Source organism: Thunnus maccoyii, chromosome 15 (assembly GCF_910596095.1).
Source record: "Thunnus maccoyii chromosome 15, fThuMac1.1, whole genome shotgun sequence".
Classification (NCBI taxonomy): domain Eukaryota; kingdom Metazoa; phylum Chordata; class Actinopteri; order Scombriformes; family Scombridae; genus Thunnus; species Thunnus maccoyii.
Genome location: NC_056547.1, coordinates 30,541,020 through 30,557,080, shown reverse-complemented (window position 1 = coordinate 30,557,080; position 16,061 = coordinate 30,541,020). Strand labels below are relative to the sequence as shown.

Below are 16,061 nucleotides of genomic sequence, written 5' to 3'. Positions count from 1 at the left end.
GATTTGCGTGAGAAGACAAATATGCATTGAGGACTTATAGTGGTAACAGCAGAAAAGAAAAATTCAGATGTTAGTACTTATGATATGAAATGTGTGTGTTAGGGCAGGTGTAGGGCAGTCTGATTTCTGTGTGTGTAGGTGTGAGTGTGTATGTAAGTGTAGAAGAGCAACTGGGGCCAGTGGTTAAAAAAATGATAACAAGTAAATAAATAAAAATAAATAAAAAGGGAGAGGAATGGAGAAATTTTGAATTAAAAAAGAATAAATAAGTTGAAGTATCTAGGTAGGGGAGGCTGGTGATGTCTTCATTCACTGGCGCCCCAGCCCGCCGCCTCCAGAGGCGAAGCAAGGAAGGAGTGAGGAAGAGCAGGGGGGAGGAAAAAAGGGAAGAGAGGGGAAAAAATGGAGAGGGGGGAATAAATAGGGAAATTGAAAAAAGATATCCCAGGTACAGCCAATTCATAATATTTTCTTTGTGTTTAATGTTTTGACTTTGCTTTTTTCCCTCCTACCCTTTCTTTTTAATCCTCTTTTTCTTCTGAATTTGAGTTTGGATTTTTGCTTATTTCTGCATGGGGTTGGGTTATTCCCTTCCTTAGCAACCTCCAGACCCTGGGGAGGAAGCTGGCTGTTGGAGGGCGCACCACGTCGCCCACCCACCCATCCTGAACAGCCCCCAGAACCAATGGGAGAGAGCCTGTTCTTGTGGGAAGAGAGATTCTTCCCATCCTTCCCCACCTCCAATCCCATTCCCACTCCCACCCCACCCCACACCACCCCAGAGGACAGGAGACCAGGGCACCCCAGCCAGGAAGGCATGGCTGATCAGACGAGTGGAGAAGAGGGGCAAACAGAAAAGTTAAAATTAAATAATTAAATAGACAAATAAATAAGAAAATGCAGAAGGAATTGGGGTGGAGCTGGTGTGCCTTTTTTATTTTAGTATGATTTATTTGTGTGTGTTCCGCAGGGTGTTTATATCTGTAATAGTGATAATGGGAGAAAGTTGTGATGTCATGCATTAATGCCTTTTATATCATGTCATGAGGAATATGTTAGCCTAAATGAATCCCCTCCCCTCAGTCACATTAATACTCATATTCCTTGAGACACTGGCCGAGGAGGTGGAGTTGCAGCCATTTTCAACTAAAGCCTAATTATCAACCCTAGACCTAATCTTAATTATAACTCATTCAAAAGCCTTTTTCTTAGTCTCTCTCAACGAACCTGGAAAACTTTACAGCCAGTTCTGTTTGTTATAGTGTACCGTCCTCCTGGCCCATACTCTGAATTGTTATCAGAATTGGTCTAAGACTCAGCATTAATAGAAGAGAATAAAAACAGCCCAAGGTTCCTTTTCACCACTTTGGCCAGGCTGACAAAGAGTCATAACTCTATTGATCCATGTATTCCTATAGCTCTCAGTAGTAATGACTTTATGAGCTTCTTTAATGATAAAATTCTTACTATTAGAGACAAAATTAACCACCTCCTGCCCTCAACAGGCACTGTTTTCTCCCCAAACACAGGCACCTTAGAAACAGCTGTAAATCCTGACATACATTTGGACTGTTTTTCTCCAGTCGACTTTTCTGAACTAACTTCAATGATTTGTTCAGCTAAACCATCAACCTGTCTCTTAGACCCCATCCCAACTAGGTTGCTTAAGGAAGTCTTACCCTTAGTTAGCACTTCTTTACTAGATATGATCAATCTGTCTTTAGTGACAAGCTATGTACCACAGTCCTTTAAAGTAGCTGTAATTAAACCTCTTCTTAAAAAGTCTACTCTTGATGATTGAGGCCAACTATAGACCTATATTTAATCTTCCATTTCTCTCTAAGATCTTTGAGAAAGCAGTTGCTAGTCAGTTATGCAACTTTATACATAACAATAGTTTATTTGAGGATTTTCAGTCAGGATTTAGAGTGCATCATAGCACAGAGACAGCACTGGTGAAAGTCACAAATGATCTCCTAACTGCATCAGACAAATGACTTCTCTCTGGACTTCTCTTGTTAGATCTTAGTGCCGCATTTGATACAATTGACCATCACATCCTATTATAGAGGCTGGAACATTTAATTGGCATTAAAGAAACTGCATTAAGCTGGTTTAAATCCTATTTATCAGATTGATTTCAGTTTGTACACGTTAATGATGAATCCTCCATGCATGCAAAAGTTAGACACAGAGTTCCACAAGGTTCTGTGCTTGGACCAATACTATTCACCTTATATATGCTTCCTGTAGGTAATATATACACTTCATAAATTTTCATTGCTATGCAGATGATACCCAATTATATTTATCAATAAATTCAGATGAAACCTATCAGTTAACTAAACTCCAAGTATGCCTTAAAGACATAAAGACCTGGATGACCTGCAGTCTTAGAAAAAACTGGAGTTATTGTGCTTGGCCCTAAACACCTTAGAAACACATTATCTAATGACATAGCTACTCTAGATGGTATTGCCAAGGCCTCCAGCTCCACCATAAGGAATCTGGGAGTTATCTTTGATCAGGATATGTCCTTTAACTCCCACATAAAACTAATTTCAAGGACTGCCTTTTTTCACTTACGGAATATTGCAAAAATCAGGCACATCCTTTCTAAAAAAAGAAGCAGAAAAAATAGTCCACGTATTTGTTACTTCTATTCTGGATTACTGCAATTCCTTATTATCTGGCTGCCCAAACAAGTCTCTAAAGGCTCTCCAGCTGGTCCAGAATGCGGCTGCATGTGTGCTGACAAAAACTAGAAAAAGAGAGTATATTTCTCCCATTTTAGCTTTGCTGCATTGGCTTCCTGTAAAATCCAGAATTGAACTTAAAATACCTCTCCTCACCTACAAAGCTCTTAATGGTCAAGCACCATCATATCTCAAAGAGCTCATAGTACCCTATTATCCTACTAAAACTATCCCGATTGTAGTTCCTACAGTCTCCAAAAGTAGAATGGGAGGCAGAGCCTTCAACTATCAGGCTCCTCTCCTGCGGAACCATCTCCCAGATTCGGTCTGGAGGGCAGACACCCTCTCTATGTTTAAGAGTAGGCTTAAAACTTTACTTTTTGATAAAGCTTATATTGAGGGCTGACCAGGTTTGCCTTGTACCAACCCCTACTTATGCTGCTATAGGTCTAGACTGCTGGGGGACTTCCCATGATGCACTGAGCTCCTTTCTAAATTTAACTTCTCATCTAGAGCACTGGCATGGATCTCTGCATATTTATCTAATAGGATACTGTGTGTAAAAGTTGGTGAAACACTGTCCAGTAACATGAAGTGCACAGTGGGTGTTCCACAAGAGTCAGTGTTAGGTCCTCTATTATTTAGTCTATATTTTAATGATCTCCCTCAACAGCGTCATGATGTAGAACTACAAATGTATGCAGATGACGCCATTGTGTACACACATGCAAAAACAGCTGAGTTAGCTGTAACAATTGCATTGGAAAGGATCACACATTTGGCTTGATCAATCATGTCTGAGTCTGAATGTAAACAAGACAAAAGGTAAGTTTTCCTCTAAAACCATGGTACAACCTCCTAATGCTGATATTTTCATCAAAAGTGAAATGACAGACATAGTTACTGATTTTAAATATCTGGATCCAACTTTAAGAAACACGTTAAAAAAACAGTTAAAACCATAAAGTACAACTTAGCAAATTTTAGAGATTTTAGAAACTTTCTCTCTTTGGATGCAGCCAAGATATTTATGCATGCTATGATTCCTTCCCATATGTCTTATTGCATCACATGTTGGGGGCAGGCTAGAGAAACAGCCAAAAACGTCTTGAGTCCTTATACAAACAAACTCTAAAAACTCTGGACAAAAAGTCAATGCATTTTCATCACTGTAGGTTACTGGAAAAATACAATTTACTGAGCTTTGAGAATTTTAGATTATTCTCAAGCTTGTGCCCAGTTTATAAAATTTTAAATGGTTTGGCCCCTCCTCCACTATGTGACTTTGTGTACACTCGCTCAGTTAGTTCTATTCGATCCTCCAGAATATCCTCTATACAAGATTGTACCATACCATTTCATCACACTGCATTTGGGCAGTCAGCTTTCTGTGTGAAAGCCACAACTAAGTGGAATGCCCTACCTGATATGAAGAACTGCAGTTCAATCAATACATTCAAGGCCAAATTAAAAGATCTTATTAAAAGACCAATCAGCTCTGTGACCACTGAGTCTAAATTTCATCTATGGTCTTCTCATTAGCGCAGGTAGTCTTGCTTTTAATTTGACAAGTTTACATTATTAATTTCTAATTGACATTGTGGGTGTATGTGATGCGCTGTTGTGTGTAGCTTTGTATTTTGTATCTTGTATATTGTATGGTGTGTTCTGTGTGTTTTTTGCTTTGTACTGTTTGTTGTGATGTTGTATGTTTTGATTGTGGGGGACTGCGGATGTAAATTAGCTTTGAGCTAACTCCAATGCAGTGCATCTTTTATGTTAAAAACTGTACACTGTTCCAATAAATAAATACAATCAATCAGTCAAATCTCCTCCTCCTCTCCATATGTATGCATTCATGTACCATTAATACATGTTACTAACTTGACTTCTTCCCTGGAGTTTTTTGTGCTTTCTCATCTCACAGGAAACCCTAGGGTTCCAGCTGTGGGCCTTTGCCATGGGAGTGGTGCGGGGACGGTGGCGGTCCTGTTGGTGTCCTTCTCCAGCTATTGCTGCTACTTGTTATTGCTAGTCATATCTCTATTATTATTATCATTATTATCATTATTATCATTATTATTATTATTATGCTTCTCTGTGTCTCTCAACAAATGTCTAGATGACTGAAAAGACACCAGCAGGATGAATATTTCATTGGCTACTAATTTGTTAGGACAACTACGAAGAAAAAACTCCCAAACAGAAATCAACTAACATGAGCACAATGTCAGTCTAATTGAATGAAGTGGAACTAAATGGCAATACAGTCTGATTATTGTGCTAAATAACCCTGTGGCAGTGTTTGTAAAGGTTTCTTTTAAAACCCTTTTAATATGTCTCTACATTATTTTTTCAACCCCTCCTCTATCTCCTTGCAACCCTGTTTCCTCAAAATTACGTTCATATGAAACTATTTTACATGAGCAAGATGTAAAGTAGGAAACATGATACCGCTCAGAATACATTATGTATCAGGAAACATTTATAAATAACATGTCAGACTGTTTACTGACAACACTAAATGTTCATATTGAATGTACTGTTCACTGTCAGTGTTGTTTTTTCTACAATATCTGCTCTTGACTACTAAAGCAAGAATAATGTTTTGGTAACCCTTCCTTTTACAGTCCCCTAATTAATAAGTATTTACCCGGTAAATATATGGTAAATTATAGTATATTATTGGGTAATTACCATTGGTAAATAAGTATGTAAATACAAAGAAGTTTAATGCACTATCTAGAAATTAAGATAGTACTCTCTGATAAATAACTTTTTCTTATATAGATATTGTTTGTGGCTACACCACTTTATTAAGGGTTTATTATATTTTATCTTAGAAACAATGGAATTGTTTTTATTTAAGATGAAAACTTACATCAATACTTCCTTGGTAACACCCTCCGCAGGAAAAGTTCTCCTTTAGTATCATGGTACATCTTAAATGCTATTTTTTAAAGACTGTTTTTACTAAGTAAGCTGAAACTGTACTGTAAAAGGAAGCCTTGTTTGTTTCCATGGTATTACCAGGCTCTTACGTCCACCCACACCTCAGACACTGTTTTATGTTTTTTTTATGTCCTTGCAGCAGCAAATTGCAGGGTTAGTGCAGTCTTTAGCCAATAACAGTTATTGGGTGGGGAGGATGTAACCCAGCTATAATTTTAGTCAGTTTGTGTCATTATATTGTCACTTTCATCCAATACGTAACACCTTTTAAGTGGTACGACTACTACTTTACAACTGCTTTACAACGGTCAGTTTGTATACGAACATGTTGGTAGGAGGAAAAGCAGGTCAGATGGTTGTAGCTGTGGCAGTTAGCCTGTGAGAGCAAGTTGCTCACTCTATGCACTCACCAGCCTCAAATCACCTGCTTTTGTGATATTCTCCTATTATTCATATTTAAGATATATGACACTGTCTGTCTTATGGTAATGTGTTGCCTGCCTTATGGTAAAGTTTTAACAACCAAATTAATGTTTATTAGCATGCTAACTGCTAATTATGCACCATGCTAGGCAGACTTTGGCAAGAAGTTTGTACAAGTTACCTCTATGTCCAGAGTGTAAACTCACATGTTTTATGCTGTTTTAAGGTAAATTTCAAAGGAATATGTTGCTTTATATGTCACAGTTTCACTCATTTATATTAGGGAGTGATGTGTCTTTTGCATTTAATAGAAGTTACAGTGAGTTATAGTTTATATTGTGTATTAAACCTAGAGCACAATACTGTTTGTTATTGAGCTACAAAAGAAAAAAAATGGTTGTAGCTGTGGCAGTCGTGGGGGGTTACGCAAGAATTTGGGTCACAGAAGATGACAGCAAGATTTGAACAGAGACGATGGGTAACGGCATCTACCGGCTCAACACGTGTCTCTAACAATAAGATAACTTGGGGACAGGGCTAAGCTCTGCTATAGAGTTATCTGCTCACCAAATGTGTGCGTGTGTATTTATAGGAGCAGGTATGTGCATTGTTAGCAAATGAGGTAGAAGCACCAAAAAGCGAAATTTCTCAGCAATCGTGAGGAGAATTCGTGCTTGCTTTTATTTATACAGAGACATGGCGCGAATTAGTGCAGCCCAGTACTTGTATTTGTATCAGTATTTGTTGAGGCAGCAAAATTATTTGTATTTGTATTCAAATAAAAGTGGAAAGAGGCTTAAAAATCCTGTTTTTGCTTTTGTTTTTATTGCGCTTTTAATTTTAGAAAATTAAAGTGTTACAATAAGTGTTCATGAATAAACTACCTTACGAAGGAGGTCCCTACACCGGTTCTCAAACTGGAGTCTCCTAGGTCATAGACAACTGCGCTGACTACTGAGCTAAAACGTTACTTATCATCTCATTGCAGACAGACCTCTTCCTATTTATACACCCATAACAAAGAGACAGAACAGCGTGTAACGTGTAGGGAAGAACTTCAAAGGCGATTATTGCTTTGCTCTTTTCATTTATTGCCTATTTTTTACAACCTAACTTTGTGGAAAGGAGAAGGGGAACAACAGGTTATGGAGAGTCACTTCGTGTGTGTCAGTAGCTCAGCTTTATCTCTGGGGAACACCCCCAACTCTGGGTGTGATGTCCAAATTAGGAAAGGTGCATCATGTAGCAGGTGGATGTGACTCCTTGTTGGGACCTGCTGATAGACATAACAGTGGAGCAGAGGAGAGATACTGAGATAGTGATGTAACCAACCTGTGCACTGGTAGTTGACATGGGTGTTTTTTTCTTCCTGAAAACAAATAATTTTTAAAATATTTGTATGAAACAAATATTTGTAAAAAAAACAAACAAACAACAAAACACTATTTGTGCTTTGCCGAATAACATATTTGTATTTGGGCACACCCCTAGTGCAAACGTACTTATTCGTCGGCCGCAGTCTGATTTCAACAAATAAAATGCAACCCACAGTCTCACACACGATGGCAAGCTAACACAAAACGGTCCAAGCAGTTGGACAAACACAAATCGAGCATGATAAACACAACCAAACAAGCAACAAACAGCAACAATACTTCACAGTATCTTCAGCAGCAACAACTGGACTCATGGTCCATTAACTTCACAACAAACAGCATTGAGGCTGAAAATACACACACTTTAATAACCTATCTCTGCTCAGACTTAAACCTCTTACTTGTGTCACTTAAGGAAGGGTGTGTTTCAGTCCATCCGTAATGATGGGGCCATCCTTGGCAGGTTGGCAGGTTCACAGCAGCTGATCCTCGGTGACATTGCGGGGGAGAAAGCAGAGTCGACTCAGTTGAAGAAAAGTGGGGTTATCCTTCTTCTTCACTTCTGCAGGAAAGGGTGAGAGTGCTGGGCAGCACAGTGGTCTTCTTTGGATCCAGTAACGTGCTCAGCTGAACACAGAGAAATTTCTACTCGTCCAGCAAGACTGAAATTGTATGGCCTAGTTACAGTCACGTACATACGTAGTTACTTCCTTATATTAGCCATGTGAACAGCTGGAAATGCACTTTGAGAAGTGCCTCCTGTGTTTATACTCTTGGTGACATCATGGCCGGAGGGGGAAAACCCCCATGCATTTCGAGCGGATCTCGTCCAATGGGAGCCAAGAGTTTGACTCTAGAGATTTCACACCTAGGTATGATTTGCAGGGCACAATGGGAGTTGAAGTCCGTTTTGAGTCCCTTTGTTTGACTTGGCACCTTTCTTTGTTATCAGGCTTTATGAGTGTGTGGGGGCCTGCCTTTGGCCCTGAAGGACCGCCTACTCCACTGACGTCCTCTATTTTCCGGGAGACTAGGCAGGGGAATTGAATTGCTGCCTCCTGTGTTCAACTTGTTTGATAACAGGATAAAGAAATGCATTATTTTGTTTTTCTGTTTTTCATGAGAATTAAAGGAACTACACTTATTAGTCTTGTGGCTTGCTGCTCGACATAATGGAGCTCAAGATTTATCAGGAGGATAGCTGCTTTACTCCAGACAGTATGAACCTGGACTGTGTATGTGTAACAGCATAACATATTGGATATGTAGAAGAACACACAACCTTAATTAACATTAGATCCTGACTGATCCTGTCAGCGTGTCGGAGATTTAAATAATCAATGAAGTTAGGCTGCTGTGCCTCGTGCGTAAATGCGCACAGTGTCTCTCAGTGGAGAGACGCAGCTGCAGGGAGATTGCTGCATATAACTCTATATTTGTCATATATATGTTCAGATGCGGCGCTAGAGCAAATCAACACAGACATTTGATTTTTGTGAGGGGGCACACAATGCATTGTATATTTGTTTATCCTGTTATCAAACAAGTTGAACACAGCTTTGGGCAGAGGGTACAAAGACCCCCGGTCCTCCCACTGGTTAAATAACAACAATGAATTTGGTCCTCGCAAACAGAAATGATGTACGTGTTTATTTGCATATAGAGCGGGGAAGTGAGATCCAATCACAAGTGGTCACTCAAGATGCATGTGGAGACGTATGTTAATGCCAGGTGTGAACAGACGTACTTAGAGCTGTCCACTTGTGATCGGATCACCCAAGGTGCATGTTAATGCCAGGTGTAAACAGGGCCTTTGTCTCATGCACATGGTACATGAGGCCCAGCATTTCCCCCTTTGGTCTGAAGAGTGGGGTACTGGCCACAGTCTTTAGAGCAACTAAAGGGTTGAATAGTTCAATTATCAAAGATAATTATTAATAATTAAAGGTAAATACAATTATTAATATGAATTTATTTCTTTTCTTCTTCTACAGTATAGTTTCAGTTTAGTTACTCTGTAAATTGCAATGCTTTACTTACTGTAAAAAGTACTTACTGTAAAATGTAAGTAAATTATAAAAAAAAATTGTAAAAACATCTACAGGAACCTATACAGTACTTAAGAAGATGTACCATGACACTAGAGGAAAACTGTTCCTGCGGAGGTTGTTACTAGGTAAGTATATAATAAACCCTTTATATACTGCATGAACAATAACTATATATGAAAAAGTTATTTATTGGAAAATACTATCTTGATTTCTAGATAGTACATAATTAAACTTGGGCTGTTACAATACCAACATAAACCTTGGATCATTATAATTGTAAGTTGAATTGATGTATACACTGTAAAAAAATGTCTGTGAAATTAACAGTGAAGTGCTGTAAAAATCACAATATAAAAAAAAGTTTAAATAGAAAGATAATGAAGCAGTGGTTAATTCACAGTTATATTTTGTGAAATACTTAACCAAGCATAACTGTTATTTTTAAAGTAAGAATATGTTGAAATCATATTTCTGGGTAGAATTTACAGATTACTGTAGTTTAAACACAGAAAACCTGTAATATAAAAATCAATATAATACACTTAAAATTACAACATGTTAGTGTTAAAATAATTTTTTGTCAGGTAGATTTTTTTTAGACTGAAAGAAACCGTATTACACTTTAGAAATTTGTAGAATTGAGTAGGCCTATATTTAACAATATAGCAGTAGGCTAGGGGAAAGGGTTCTTCAAAAAATTGCATTACATATCAATTATTTTTATATCCTCCTGATAAAAGAACTAACGAGTATGTGTTGCTAATAGCCAATGGATTTCAAAACATTTGAGTGTTACTTGTTCTGTGAAACCTTTTTATTTCTATTCATGTTCACAAACAAAATAAAATGTGCTTGGCATTGCTAAGTACAGGTAATTGCAGTGAACATTTGTTTAAGTGGTGGCATCATGGGCACAGGTATGCTAACGTTTCATTTTCTTCAAACTTGAAATACATACCATGACCGTTTGTTAACCGAAAAATATTAGCTTCTGTTTGTGACTGAAGGTACACTTTGCAGAATTAACACCGACTGACAGGGTTAATTAGTCTGGTGGGTTTCGTGCTAAACGCTGAACTCATTAATTTTCAGTTTGTTTCCATGCTGTTGTGGAGCGGTGTTTTTTTCAGCGACGCCCGAAGAGGGTAAAAAACTTTTGAAAAATAGGCAAGGTTGTTAGCTTGCAAAAATGATTACCCGCCATTTTTGCAGCAAAACACTAGATACGTTGAGGGGTTATGTGCTGCATTTTAGAGTTCACAGGAGTGAACCCCGTTGTTTTTTTAAATGTGTTGGCGTCAACTGCAAGCACCCATTTTATACTTATGCAGCTTTTAAAGCTCATTTCTATTGTGTTCACAATTTGCCTGCACCCTCTGCTACTGCTAGCTCTGTTGTTACAGATCTTAAGTTTTCAATTCAGTTCAATTTTATTTATATAGCGCCAAATGCCAAGTGTGCAATTTCGCTGTGTTCACACAGTGAAAGAACTTATATCCCACTTGAATGAGCATATAGAGGAGGGGTGACCTGTGTCATGTGCAGCAACTGGTTGTAAAAACACGTTCACTGTGAAGTGGTGAAACTGTAAAAGGGGCTCTGTATTGTATTGCTGGTGATAATTTGGGTTCACATGGCATTGGTGGGTTTACTGAAAATTTTAGTCATTCTCATTAATTTTGTAGGTACTGTGGAATCACGCGGAGTAAGTTTGAGAGTGATGATCCAAATGTATGTGGTCCACAGCACACACCTGAAAGTTATGATTCTGCTGTTGGTGATCTCCTAATTCAAGACAGTCAAGACATCAAAGGCATAAAGGTAAACTCCATTTTCAATGCTCTGAAATCTTTTCATGTTTGCCAGCCTGGTCTTTCACCTTGTTTAGGCCATGACATATTTGAGGGTGTCTTATCCTACGATGTACAACCGTACTTGAAGTATTGCATTAAGAAAAAGAAATGAAAATTGCTTGACTAGAGAGTGAAGCAGTTTGAAGGTGTGTTTCAGCTCATTATCTGCTCAGTTCTTAAAATGTTAAAGAAGCAAGTGAAAGTTTCAGACAAAATTGATAAGGAGTTTGTATGCAATTGTTACTGAGTTTTATTGCTGTTTATTTTATCATCTGCATGCCTGTACCTCAATTTGAAGGGCTTGTTTGAGGATATTGGTCCATTTGTTCTATTTTTCATAATGAGGAAATCAGTACAGTAATACAGTAATCCAAAGGATGTTAAAATTCTTACATTTATTCATAAAAAATAAGCCCTTAATTGTCCTTAAGACATTTTCAGGAGGAAAGTCTTTTCTTTCTTTTCTTTCTTTCTTTCATTCTTTTTTCTTCTAATCTTTGTTTCTTTCCCTCCATCTTTCCTCTTTCAGTTCCAGTAAGATTAGCACTAAATGAATGGTAAATGGCCTGTACTTGTATAGCGCCTTTCTAGTCTTCCGACCACTCAAAGCGCTTTTTACACTACGAATCACATTCACCCATTCACACACATTCATTCGCTGAATGGGTACAGGGGCTACCATGCAAGGTCCCACACATTCATACACTGATGGCACAGCCATCAGGAGCAATTTGGGGTTAAGTGTCTTGCCCAAGGACACATCGGCATGTGGACTGGAGAAGCCGGGAATCGAACGGCCGATTTTAGGATTAGTGGACGACCCGCTCTACCTCCTGAGCCACAGCCGCCCCACTAATCTGCACATGCTCTCTATTTTACTGTTGGTAAGTACTTACTGTGAGTACATTCATTGAGAATGGACATATGTTATTGTTTACTGGTCTGAGGTTAGCTTTTGGAAATACAAGTTATTATAGGATTTTTTTTATCTTTCAGTACAGTAACTCTTAAGGTATTACTAGCTTTGCTTCTCAAATGCAATGCAAGAGGGCAGTGCAGTTTAAATTAAATCATCTAAAAGTATACCTGTAATGTAGAGGAACAGTTCCTATTTTTTCCACTGAGGAATAATCCTAACAGGTGATTAGTTTTAGACAGTTTTACAGTTTATATTTGAGAGTGATATTAGATAAGAGTCATAGAATGGAATTTTATGCCTTTAAATTGTAATGATTAAATTTTACAGAAAACTCAAAAAATAAAAAAAATAGCCCCATAATGGTCCCTAACCCTGTAATGGTCCTATAATGGTCCTATATTTTTTTTCTTTCTTGCCTTGTCTTTCTCTCGTCTTTATTTGTTTCCCTCCATCTTTCTTCATTCAATTCCAATAAGATGATCACTAATCTGTCACAGGAGCTCCATTGTTATGTTTGTAAAGCACATATTACAAATAAGTATGTTAAGAAAGGCTGTTATTTTTCACTGCTTTAAGGTGAATAAACTTTTGGAAATGCAAGTTATTGGATTTTTTTCATCTTTAAAATAACACACAGGTATATCTAGCTCTGCTTTTCAAATTTTAAATGCTTAATCTGTGTACACTGGATTACACTTTTCACATTTCTGGTAAAAGTCAAACATCTGTAAGAAGCCAGTGCATTTTAAATCAAAAAGTCTAAGATAGAAGTGCCCAATATGCATGTAAAGTAGCAAAACAGTTTCTATTTTTCACTGAGCAATAATTGTAGCAGGTGATGAAAATTACTTTTAGACAGTTTGACAGTTGAGATTGAGTCAGGATTATACGCCTTTGTGGTTGTAATGAAGAAATTTTACAGAAAATTCAGTTTTTAGATAATGCTTTTATGTAAAACTCTTGTCATTAATACTGCAAAGACACTACTTTATAAACAACTTTTAAGTAAAATTTGCAGGAAAATTCAGTTAAATGACAGTCTTATAATGAGGATTTTACAGTTAAACTATGTTGTTTCTTTGGTAATTATTAGTAAAATTGAATGGGATTCAGTGTATGATAAGCGAAAACTGCATGTAAATGTTACTGAAAGAACTGGTTTAATAGCAGCATGGTCGTGCTAATTTAGCAGAAAAGGGCTGTTGGATTTACTGGTTTTAAATATAATTCTATTTTAAATTGAAACAGTTTTAAACTGTAAAATTTACATGTTGTTCTGTAAAGTTGTTTACATTTTTACTGTATTTTTTACGGAATTGTTCTAGCAACCACAGCTGCCAGTTTTTTTCCGTAAAAACAACGGAGTTAATGGGTAATAGTGGAGGTTTTTTTCTCAGTATTTCAGTGGCAGTTTCTCTGTATTTACCTACTTATTTACCAGTGGTATTTACCCAAACATATACCATACCATATATTTACCAGGCAAATACTAATTAGGGGACTGTAAAAGGAAGGGTTACCAACATTTTCATGGTAATACAAAACACAAAGCTTTGGATTAAGTGTAACTTACTTCTAAAGAGTAACTTAACACTAAATCCACTTTTTTGGACCAACAAATGACATATGCACTCACTTTATTACAATATCAACGGATTCTGGGCCCAGTCTATAGAGTTTATTGCAAAGACAGTAATTCTGTTCTCTTTCAGGCAGCAGTCATTATTCCTCCAAAACATATTTGGCAAAGTATTCAAAAGGTTCAAACAGCTGTTCAGTTCTCTACATGTCTATAGTCATCTGTGTTTGCCTGTATAAACACACACACCAAAAAACACAGTTATATTACTAAGTAACATGCAGTAGGTCAACGCAGACTAGACAGTCTGCTTTTACTTCTCACAGAAAAGAATGAAGCAACCCAATGTCACATTGACTTGGTCCAACAGGTAGAAACTGAAATGCTGATCACAAGTTTAGTTCACTTTTGTCTTACCTATCATCTTGACCTCCATACTTTTCTTTTTCTAATTATGTTTCCTCAACCAAATCATTCCCTGCCCTAGCTAAGGTAGAGCTTAGACAGAAACAGAAACAGATAAGCAGTAAAGTTTAGAAACTGAGCAGACAGGGGAGCCATTAACAGAGGGGGTGGTATTGTATGAATGTGAGCTGATTTTACAGCTCCTGCTCTTATGCAAACACACACAGATGCAGTTGTTGTGCCACTATACAGTAGTTAGTCATTTCTCTGTGGGCTGCGACCCATTTTATGACCCGAATGCTGCATTTTAAAACATACAATACACAGAGGAGAGAGGACTGCCAATTATCCTAATGATGGCCTGACAGGATGTGGAAAATGTAATCACTGTGTAGCAATATAAATAAAACAACCACAGTGAAACAGTCTGCTGCATGGACTCCACAGTTATAAATAATGAAAAGTTAATTAAGAGATGCAATGCTATGCTCTCACCTCATTCAAGGTTTAAGACAACCATTTCCAGAACAGCCTAACAATTAGCTTTTTCACCAGTACTTTCTACTTTTTATAAAAGGTTTATAAGTTGTTACTAATGATTAATAAATTATAGTTATAAATCATAAATTCCTAATTTTGGTATTACCTATTTGGCCATGCGCTTTCGACCCATACAGACACAGTAATTGTGAAACAGAACATGGGTTAGAAAACACTTGAAATGGTGATGCATAATCAACAGGAAATCTCGTCTCAACCTTTTGTGTTGTTGAGTTACAGCATGTACAACTCGTGACAAATAAAACCAACTCTGATTCTGATTCACATGCACTGTAGTGAAGGATGGGAAAGACTGAGTCTATATTGTTAATGAAACAATGAGTTTCACCAAACTGAGGTACTGAGTTACTCACCATACTGTCGTAGTGTATCAGCTCCAGCTCGTAGTCTGGTAGTATGTCAGTCCTCTTATTCACCAGGTCCAGGGCCATCTGAGCGGCGGGGAGGCAGGCTTGGCCCCCAGGCCAGCCACCGCTCATGGGGAAGAGGGCGCCGATGTAGAGCTTTTTCTTGCCTAGAGCCGGGCAGGAGCAGGACAGGAGGACAGTAAGGGTAAGGGTCATAAAGTAGCTGAGGAGCGCAGCCATGGCTGGTGGGTGCTGGAGGCTCAGAGGTACTCAAATAAGTCACGTTATTCCTCCAGTAATGTTCAGCTTTGAGTCTGCAGGGTGCACTGTGCGTGGGTCAAGAGGGATGAATTCCCATGAGCGGCACAAGTAGAGTTTTCCTCAGAGATGGGAGCACATTGAGAATACCAATTTAGGCTACTTGAGTGATAACGGTTTCATTGGAGCAGAAATAACATCTAACAGCTGATAAACAATGGCAATAAACAGAATTAATCTTATTCAGCTTTAACTAATTCAGGATTATGGAAATTACTGTTATCTAGAATACCATGTGTTGAATAGAACTCCATAAACCTTGACCGTCAGAGGTCTTCTAACCTGCGCTGCATGCGCGGAAAACGATCCCCATGCAACTCGTTTCAGGAATTCAGTAAAATGCAGAGAAGAAGTTCGAAGATGAATAGAGACAGTTGATTAAAATGAGAACAGGCTGGAGCTAAATGAACTGGGATATGAAGTCGAGATTAAGCTCGCTCTGCTGTCCAAGGTGCTGAAACTAAACTCGCGAAGCCTGTTTCACACAGATGACACCGCGTCCCTTTCCTCCTTACGAAATATGAACAAAAATCCACACTGCGTTGACGAAGAATCACGCAGAGAGCTTTATTTTTTCCGTA

The 16,061-nt window shown here is 38.0% G+C and overlaps 1 protein-coding gene across 1 annotated transcript in view; it reads right to left on the bottom strand.

Annotated features, from left to right (window-relative positions):
- Positions 1–15,738, bottom strand: part of LOC121912801 (gamma-aminobutyric acid type B receptor subunit 1-like) — a 151,144-nt gene extending 135,406 nt beyond the window's left edge. The window contains exons 1-2 of the mRNA XM_042435244.1: positions 15,713–15,738; positions 15,169–15,329 (exon numbers count right to left, since the gene is read on the bottom strand). Coding sequence (XP_042291178.1) covers positions 15,169–15,329; positions 15,713–15,734 — 183 coding nt within the window. The 5' untranslated portion in view covers positions 15,735–15,738. The remainder of the gene's footprint in view (positions 1–15,168; positions 15,330–15,712) is intronic.
- Positions 15,739–16,061: the final 323 nt, after the last annotated feature.